Genomic DNA, 10,408 nt, shown 5'->3' on the forward strand with positions numbered 1-10,408 from the left:
TATAATGGAAAACGTTATCATTGCACGTGTTAAGTAAAGTTAAGCACATAATGATGCATCTGTTATAATGCATGAATTATCATAATGTTTCATTGTTGGGGGTAACAAAAGAGTAAGAGTAAAATAATCTACTGCATAAGTGAGGATTTCTATAATTACTTTGAATAGATCATATGGGTTTTACACCTTGAGGTTCCATTTCTAAAGCGGACCAATTGTATGTAGCATAGATTCTTATAAATGCATGAACCCTAACCCTAACAATGAAAGGTTATGATAAAGCATGCGTTATTATAGATATTTACTTCACTTTACTCAACACATACAGTGATAACTACCCAAACTATTACAGCATACTATGACGTACTACAGTAGATTGTTGAGGTGTGTATAGGTGGTCATAATGTATTATGAGCCCATCAGTCAGCCTCTAGTTGCAGCATCCATTAGACAATTGCACTTATCATTTATTATAAGACACATCTATAATGTTTTATGAATGTTGATCAGACATAACATATCAGAAGTGTATTCTTGAGTTCAGTCATGAGACATTATAAATGCATTATAACTTACTATGAATTTACTGTGAATGAAACCACTACAGATGTGGTGGTCATAGAAAGTGTTACCAAAGTGTTTTTTCTTGTGAAAGCTAATTAAGGCAGTGCTACATGCAGTGATAAAGCAGATATGAAAGTTAATCACATGCAGACTTTTGTGCAAAATGCAGCTCACAAGCAGTGCTATGAAACATTTTCATTACAAAGTTTCTAATGCAAGATAAGTCTAGTTCAGAAAGACGCAGCTACAGAGAGGCTAATTCAGATATTTTACCATGCAGCCAACGTCTGTACTTACGTCCTCAAAGAAGCCTCGGGAATGAGACAGGCAGTGGTGTTCATTGAAACACAATACCTCTCTCTCTCTCAGTGATGCACCGCCTAATTGAACATGTGAAGACCACACACACGGACACATCAATATATAGTCCTGTGCCATCCAATGACAGAGGGGACCGTTGTTGCACGTACTGTTCTGTACATGACGGCTTATGCGAGTATTTCAAAGATACCCGCATGAATGAGTAACATGCAGTACTGTACATGTATAGTATAACTCCAAATACAACAATCAGATGATCAACACACACTGTACATTTGTATAAACTATACATACAAACATTACTGTATTTACATTCACACTCTTTGTAAAAACACCTAAAAATTCTGTCTCTATTTCATGGCTTTTTAGACAATGGTAGCAAGATGAAAGATATCAAAGTGATCCCAAATATTTCATCAAATCCACTCAGGAATATTTTAGGTTTTTGTTTTAATAAACCACTCAAACTGCCAAGCAGAATGTAATAAAACATGATGTTTACAGTTTGGCTTTCCAGAGAATCTCAACATATCTCAATGACATTTTTATATTTGATATGTCCTGAACACATAATGATATATGGACTTCTTAATATCTAGACTCTGAGTGACTGTACCAGCCAAAAAACGCTGGCCTCAAGCATTCGTTCCTCAGCTTGTACAGGGGTCCCTTTAGAGTGCTACATCCAAAGTAGCAAAACTCTTCTGTTGAAGTGAGCCTGTACACCCTGAGGCATGACAGTGGGTGGGTGTCAGACATCACCTCCTCTTGTGTTACTTAAGTTTTAAATATTCACAGAATACTTGTCGGAATATGACAGTGCTTGCTTTGTTCATGAGAAAATGTTCTTGGGGAAAAAGGCTGAGTTCAGAGCTTTGAAATGCAACAGCGCACCACAAAGATATTTTTTTTTCCACTTATGACTGTCATCATGAGAACAGAGCAGAACTGTGCTGCCTACAGTATGCACGTAACTACAGAGTGTCAGGTTATCGATCACAATGTCCCTATTGTGTCAGTGCAATGGGCAATCTAATAACTCAGAGTTCAGAAACACATTGAACTCCAATAGAGTGACAAAGGCAATTACACATTACAAGGCAAGTGACGTTATATTAGACCACTGACAGTTTAAACCGCTTTCTTAATGTCAAGACATGTATCAGACAAGAGTAACCACAGAGTTGTGCCGTGTACAAGTGCCAGATCTGTCATCGTCGTTGTAATTTTGCAGAACGTGTCATCATTGCCGCTGGCAGGTTTCCCAGCATCAATGTAATAAGGCTCAGACAGATGCACCGGGAATCAATGGCAAACCCACACTGCTGTGACTGTTTGGCAAACGCAATGGAAAGTTGGATGAGGCGGCTAACTTTCACACGTAAACACGTGACGTATTGACGAGTATGTATAACACAGATGTATACACTTGAAGGGGGTTATGACGAGGATTCCCAAGGACAGCGTGTGACAAAGTTACATCATACAGGATGTCCAGTAATGATTACAGCACTCTCCATGCTGAAATATGCACATTACTGTCATACTGTATGACCTTTGCATGCACTTATATCAATATAATATTGATGCATCGCCTAACTATTAACCATATCTAATTTCCTGTTTCAGATATGTTTCTGTCTAATTCATGTGGGATACAACAATGACATGCACAACTCTTTCAATGAAGTTTGTTGTTTTCACAAAGAAAAGACACTTTTCCTATCTTATCTTCCCCGTTGCGTTCTGAAGTTCACCACTGCATCATTTGACAACGTTGGCAATCCGAACACTTAACATATTTCCCAAAACACACATTTTGATGGAGTTGGAACTGCAGGCTGGGCTCACAAAACAAACATGAACTTGATAAAAATGCATCATTATGAAGCTTATCCCACCAGGTGGTGATGCATGCAAGATATGCTAAGGCGGTCGTAACTCAGTGCATCGGAAATAAATCTTTACTTTTACCTGCCACCGCTCGAAATAAGGTGCAAACTGCATTATCGTTGAAAGTAAACTTTGAATTATTATATATTAGCACTGAGATACTATAAAAGTGAGTGTCTACTTGTTTTTAGTCCAGTTCTTTGTTTTTTTTAGGTAATTATATATTACTGTTGTTGCTTTAGTGCCAATGTTGCTTTGCAAAGGAGTGCAGCAATTTGCAGTAAACAGAGAGCCTAGCACTGCATCTGTGTGGGATCTTCATTATTCATATCAATTCACATTATTCACACCAGCATTTTTATTTGAGCTACTGCACATATAATGGTTTATGACATAACATTATTCATTCTCATTGAAAATGCAAAACAACTGACATTTCTGCAATTCTTCACTCCATGTTGCCTTTACACAGCAGTAGGTAATGGTCATGTTTCATGGAAAATAACATTTTAACACCGACACTCTGTAGTATTCCCATTTAATAGACAGAACAAAAAAACTTCAGGAAAATGTACATACAGTATGTATCGCAAATCTAAAAGCAATGCACTCAATTTCAGGAGTAATGCAGACACCCATAAATAGTTATGTTTTCATTTTCTGTGATTCCAGTTGTGAGGGCCACAAGTGGAGAAAACGCTCAACGGCCGCTCAAATCAAATCAGCAAGTGGAGTCAGTCTATAAACATGTCAACGTTACCGAACGTTTGGCTGTGGGTCACACACACACACACACATACCGACTTTTCTGTCAGCTAACGATGTTCCGTCCACATCAGCAGTGATTATTTAGTTTCTATTGAACTTAAAAAAAAAAAAAAAAAATCAAATTACAAAGATCACTGTCAACTTAAAGTTAGATTTGTGAATATAAATACATCTTCTGCATTAGCTTTTCAGAGCAACAATAACCGGATCCTGCTTCTATATGCACCTGCTATTGGTCACACTTGGCATTTGCGGGTTGCTTTGCTTGGATCACAGGAAACTTGTGAATGTTGTGAGATTTGTTATGGTCTGTGAAGGGCCGTGGCATGTTCCTACTGCATCCGTTCTTAAACAAAATGTACGGTGTCTCTTTTCCACTCAAGTTTGGTAAACGGTTCCCTCTGCTGGGCTAACCACGTATTAGAAAGTCCCATTTCAGCTCGTTCTACACAGGCTTATATTGTGTAACACAGAAGGTAAAGAAGGAATCAATGCTTGCTATCAGTTTTTCCCCACACGAATGTGGGGGTTAAGAAGAGGATCTAAATTTGGGTCGGAGCCAGCAGAGGCACGTCCAAGTTTAGCCATGATGATTATCAACGTGAAGAATCCCAGAACTCCTACCACGAGGAGCATGAAGACCCGCTGTTTCCAGGACAGAGATGTCCGCTTTCCACCTGTGCGATTTCTGAAAAGACAACAAAAATGCCAAAAATTAGGGATCACAGTGACATTTGCATAGGAATTTGTTCATAGCGCAAAGCAGTAACAGAGAGTTTCACAGCAGATCATGATACTAACTTGAGAATTTGAGCAAACCAACTTAACGCTGGCCGTCGTCGGTACTTGTCATCGTCAAAGTCAATCTGTGTGACCGAGCTGTGATCTATGTCCCGCGTGTCGTAGATCTTTCTTGGCGACGATGCTGGAGAATAACAACGAATTATTAAGATGGAAGGCAACACAGAATGTTAAATGTCCACTATGTTCCACTCTCATTTGAAACTTTTAGGGCTCTTAAGGAAAGGCGAGCATTACTTTAAGAGCAGTAAGAGAGAGATTCAGAGGGCTTTCCATTGCTTTACCTGTGTGTAGTGTAATTGTGTCACGGGTAGGCTCATTAGGGAAGTTGACCGCAGAGTGCTCCTGCATATTTGGGTCCCCATTTTTACGAGGACCCCCGAGGTCTTCCTGCACTGGGGGTGGGACAGGATTTGTTGGTGGGTTGAGGCTGGTGTTGTAAGAGTGGCTGGGGTAAATGTTACTTTGTTCTTGTGCTGTGGAAAGTAAAAAAAAAAAAAAAGAGTTTGATTAAACCACTTAAATGATACTGTGTAATTAACAGCTACAAAACATGTTGCAATTAAACACTAAGGCTCACCATCAAATGTTGACCAGTCAGTATAATCAGTGACATCATTAGCTGTGGTCTCCTCAAGGACCCCAACGGGCTCTTCAATCTGTCAGGCGAACATGACATTTCATTAATATCTTATAAAAACACAGAGTTCTAAATGGGATTTTTTTTCTGGAAGACTATCTAATGGTTTAGAGATCATAATGTAACAATAATAGGCCCTTACCAGCGGCAGCCCTAAACCTGCTCTCGCCCAGTTAACGGATGACAGCTGTTCTTTCAGCACATCAGCAATTGGGCTGGCAAGGTTGGAAGGGGGAAACACTGGACTCTGACAGGTGGGGCACTGGTATCCCGCTGGCGCCGTATGGAGGGGCAGCCGAGAGGCCAAGTTATTAAGACAGGACCAGTGAAACACATCTGTGGAAGGAAAAAAAAACAGCTTCACGTCACAGCAACAATTTTTTATAAAAAATCCCATTCATCTCCATTGTTTATCATTTCTAGACAAAACTAACAAGAAATGGAAAGATATGTTTATTGTAATGCTGTTGAACTTCCTTTAAAAACCAGTGGATTTGCATAACACAGGTGAGCATGTATTATAAACAGAAGGATGATAATCTTACCGTAGCAGACCAGCCTAACGGTGTCTTGAGCATTCAACAGACTATTACACAGAGTACAGTTGGGGTTGTAATCGCTGTCCTGGAGCCATTGCAAATATGACTGCACGATACACTGTAGGGCAGCAAGTGGAAATACAGAACTGTAATGTGACGTTACAAGTTTTTATACAAACATAAATTGCGTGATACTTATTCACTCACTGACCTTGTTGTGGTTGGAGACCAGGCAATGCTCGCACACATTTACACGATGTTCAAAGCAGAACAAATTGGTCACCTTTCTCTTCGGACACTTGCAGAGACCCATAGCCACATTCGCTGCGTTGCGTTAAAACAGAAAGAAATGCAGGCTTGTTATGAATGTAAACAACAAAAACACGTCAGACTGAGGATCCTTATTGTCATGATTCTGTAAATTACAGTCCGTCCTCCTGTTTAGTGCGAGTTTAGCCAGATGAGAAGCCAGAAGCAAAAAGAGCCTGTCTTCATTTACTAGCAAAAGCAAAGTATACTAAATGGTTTCCACTGAAATGATGTATCCTGTGGCTAATGTTGTCTTTAATGCAGACTAGAAGCAAAACAAAACATGACTTCATCTCTTCCCTGATTAACAGCCTGACATTTCCCCAGACACTGTCACGAGAAGAGTTTGAACCTCAGTGAGTTGTACGATGTGTGTAACTCTTCTGCCAAAACCAGTTATGTTAATGATTAGAATACATATTCACTATGTGTGTAGGGAAATGATAAAATAGGCAATCAAAATCACAATGTAAACATATATATACACATATATACACACATAAATACATACACATTACGTCTGTTGGCGTGAATGTGCGAATGTTGTGGTTTTTGCGAAGTTGACATAAGTTATCGTAGCGTAACGTTACACATTTCGGGAGGTCCAGACTCCGTTTTTGTGCTCTAACGTCATGTTACAACACCGACCAACACGTCTGGTCAGTGATGACACCTCTAGGAAGCTCATTCAAAAAACATGTATTCAAGCTAACATTAGCTGCTACCCTAGCTGGAAGTTATCAGGTGAGGCAACGTTAGCGAGCTAATCTAGCTAGCTGTTAGAGTTGAGGAAGTTCCAACGCAAATGATAAATAACAAAGTGTTACCTGTCACACAGACTTTAATCAAGTCCCGCTCGTTTCAGGTAAAGGTGTACGACTGTCATTTAAGCTTCCTTGTCAAATTCACGCGGAAGGCGTCTCCAGAAGCTGTCATCAGTAAACTTAAATGCAGCTAGCTGGTTCCTTCCTCTCTCTGTTTATGTGCCACGTCTCTTCCGCTTCTGTTTCTTCTTCGTGTATTTCTGTAAGAGACCAACAGGCGCAATCTGCCATCTGCTGACCCGGAGTGCATATTTCTCCAGATTCCTTTTTAAAAATGTCGTTTTTTCAATTAGGTAATTCTCAGAATGATTGTTATACAACTATAAAATGTAACTCTGTTTGACACACGGTCTAGTTACATGTGCCATGTAGGCACGTTTGTTTATCATCTTCGCATCGCCATTTTGTTTTTTTTCTTCTTCTCTTGATAACTGCATGTTCTTAATCAGTATGAAAAAGCGTTTCACGTCATACTGCACTGGAGGAGGCTCTGCTTTATTTTACATGCACAGGTGCTTTATAGCATCCAAACTGACATACATTGACACTGTGAATTATATGAATAAAGATCATTTATGTGACCTTGTATATTTTGTGCTCTAGTTTCTCACAGTCTTCTGTCTGAGGGATTTATGACTGACAGGTAGACTGTTTACGGGGAATTATTCATTATCAACACCATGTGTTTTTGCAGATTCTCATGATTCTACACTCTCAGAAAGGATGTGTTAATATCATACACACTTCTTGTGTTAGTACTATTTCAACACATGTTGTGTTGAAATATCCAATGTTGTGTTAAAATAATAAAAATATTTCACAGGAGTGACCAACACAACATGTGTTAAATTATTGTCCAATCGAGTTGCACACTGCGGTGCCAACGTCATCATCCAAATAAAAACCCTCCCAAAAGTCAATACATTTTTACTACTCCACACTCCAGTAGGTGGCGGTAATGTTGGTTTGTCAACCGCCATTAATATCCAAAGAAGGACGTTCGCTACTGTGACAGCGGTTTGCTGAGGCAAGGAAAGTAAATGCAAACAGGTAAGTTAGTCATCAATATTAGCGCTAATACTGTTAAAAATGCGTTTCCGAGTTTGTGAAATGTAGGCAGAGTTTTCGAAAATGTAACGTTATTCATTGGAAAACAGTAACTCAACAAGTGGTAGTTAACTTTAACGTTGTATCGCGACGGCATTAAAAGTGAATATCACGTAACTGCTTTCTCCGTAAAGGCGTTACAGTACTAGTGTCGTGTGTTTATGTTGGCTGTGAAATATGGAATGAGCTAAACTTTATATAATTGTATGGGTCTGCATGTTATCTGATGCGCCAAGCTAACGTTAACGTGATGGATGCTGTCACCCGATGGTAGGTATAGTTGCGTTAATAGCATTACTTTAGCAGATAGCTCGCGGTAATGTTAACGTTAAATGTTACCATTCCTCTCTTGATAGTTAACGATAACACAAGGTTAGCCTTATAGCTATTTACCATGATGTAAAACAGAGAGCGGGCTACATTTAGCAAGTGTTTTTGACAAGGCAAGCTGTAGTAATAAGCATTAAGTGGGTTAGCGCCATGTTTCTTTGTACAGTCGGTGAATGTTAATGCAGCTAACGTAACTTGGATGTCTAGCTAATGTTAGCTTAGTAATGTCGACGAAATGTTCGCCAAAGTTCTTCACAATGTTGACGTAACAAAATCAACAAGTGGGGGTTAGGTTGTAATGCTTTCCACTATCTATACTGTAATGCAGGTTAACTTAATTAGGTTGTGAACAAAATTGGCAGTCAAGTGCTAAAGGCGGGAAAAGGAAGATTTGCAAGCTAGCTAGATATTCTGGACGGCACCATTTTGTTCATTGTTCAAGCGTGTTTCAATCCCAAAATTATTTTTCAAATCAGTTGGAGGAAGTTCTGTCAGTAATAATGTGTGATACGGTACAAACAATTTAACTGGGTTAAGTTGGGATAGTGGATGTCACATTTGCTAAATTACACTATCTTTTTGCTTTTTTACAGCTTTCAAATGGAAGGGAATGAGACTCCCAAGACACTTGTAACAGTGTTCTTAGATGGCAGGGAGATGTGTAAGAAGATGCATCAACTGAACACTATTACAGAAATTCAAGAAGAGATGCAAGAAGAGAATGAAGGATTTGTAAGTGGAAACGGATGTCTTACAGTAAAATAACATTTGCATATGAATATTTGCTTAAACTTATTGGCCAACTAGTTATAAAGCCACTGTGTTTGAGATAAGGTCATATTGCAGAGCTTGGTTTTAGAGGATGACTCAAATGTTTTTGATGTATTTTCTCCATGTCATTCTTACATTGATATTTGGTGATAAATGAAATTGTTTATCTCTTACTCACGTTCGAATATGCAACAGAATTTGATTAGATTTAGGGTAATAATGTTACTGTGTATGAATTATTTCTTTGAGGTTGTATTAAGGAGAGAATAGCATGGGACTCTCATAAAGAATTGTGGAGTTATCCTTTTATTAAACTATTTCCTTTATTTAACTGTGTCCAGGAGCACTTCTATGACCCAGTGTCCCACTGTGGATTCATTGAACTGTGTGACGCGCTACGTATTCGAAGCTATACTTCCGCGCGCCTTTTATTAGATATATGTATATTAAAAGACAAACATTTTTTTAATTAATAAAAATAAGTTTTTATTTTTATTTAAAATTTCTTTTATTTGTCCCTTTTAATCACAAGTATGGTTCACCAATGAACAGAGGCTCTCCGTCCGAGACGGACTGTGGTTGACCCAGGATCTTTCGGAGTGTCTGCATGCACTCTTACTCGGATCCTCGGCGGCGAGGGACAGAATCCCCGTCTGCCCTCAGGGTGAACACGGAAACCAGGTGAAAACCAGGAATAGTATGATTTTGATATGACTTTCTTCATTCAACATCCTATACTATGACATTTTTATGACTTTTTCAGTAATAGTAAACTATGAATGTTTACGACGTATTATAAATTCTTGAATTGTTTTCTATATTATCTTCTTAAAATGTGATTCCCATACCAAAAGTCGAGCCCAGGTCACCTGGATGAATACTAGGAATCTTTACCGCTAGACCATAAGGGACATATTCAAACACTCTTCAAAGGCTTTATCTGACATATGACGTTTTTCAACATTCTATACTATGACTTCTTTTATGATTTTTTCAACATTACCTTTTTTTGACATTTTTTGATATGTTATACTATGACCTTTTTATGAGGTAGAAAGAGTGAAATAAAATAGACTTACTATACCATGACTTTTTCTAACATACTATGAATTTTAGAAGGATATACATTTTTTTTTTGTGTGTGCAATATTTTGATAGAGTTAGAGTAAGATTGAAAGAGATAACCGATTCGTCGTTTATCAGGAAATGGTTACATAAGTGAGATTCGAACCTGAGGCCACCATGAACATGATTCATGGTGGCCTCAACATAGACTATGGATTTGTTCCACATGCACTACATTGATGTCTTTTGACATGCTATACTAGTACTTTTTAATGAATTTTTTCAACATGCTATTGTGTGATTTTTTTTTTTTTAATGACGTTTTTCAACATACTATACTATGTCTTTTTTATAACTTTTATCGACATGCTATATAATTACATTTTGTTTCCCTTTTTCAGACATACTAAACTATAAATGTTTACCACATACTATATCATAACTTTTTGATTTGTTTTCTATGTTATCTTCTTAAA

General features: G+C 38.2%; 1 protein-coding gene across 1 annotated transcript; it reads right to left on the reverse strand.

Moving 5' to 3' along the window:
* Nucleotides 1-3,299: 3,299 nt before the first annotated feature.
* On the reverse strand, nt 3,300-6,823 carry zfpl1 (zinc finger protein-like 1). The gene is made up of 8 exons (XM_079171536.1): nt 6,663-6,823; nt 5,738-5,850; nt 5,533-5,644; nt 5,130-5,323; nt 4,928-5,006; nt 4,632-4,823; nt 4,348-4,471; nt 3,300-4,234 (listed from the first exon to the last, which is right to left on the reverse strand). Exons 2-8 carry the CDS (start codon nt 5,837-5,839, stop codon nt 4,048-4,050), a joined length of 990 nt encoding a protein of 329 aa, XP_079027662.1. The 5' UTR covers nt 5,840-5,850; nt 6,663-6,823; the 3' UTR covers nt 3,300-4,047.
* Nucleotides 6,824-10,408: the final 3,585 nt, after the last annotated feature.

This window comes from Pholis gunnellus (assembly GCF_910591455.1).
Source record: "Pholis gunnellus genome assembly, chromosome: 13".
In the NCBI taxonomy this organism is placed as follows: domain Eukaryota; kingdom Metazoa; phylum Chordata; class Actinopteri; order Perciformes; family Pholidae; genus Pholis; species Pholis gunnellus.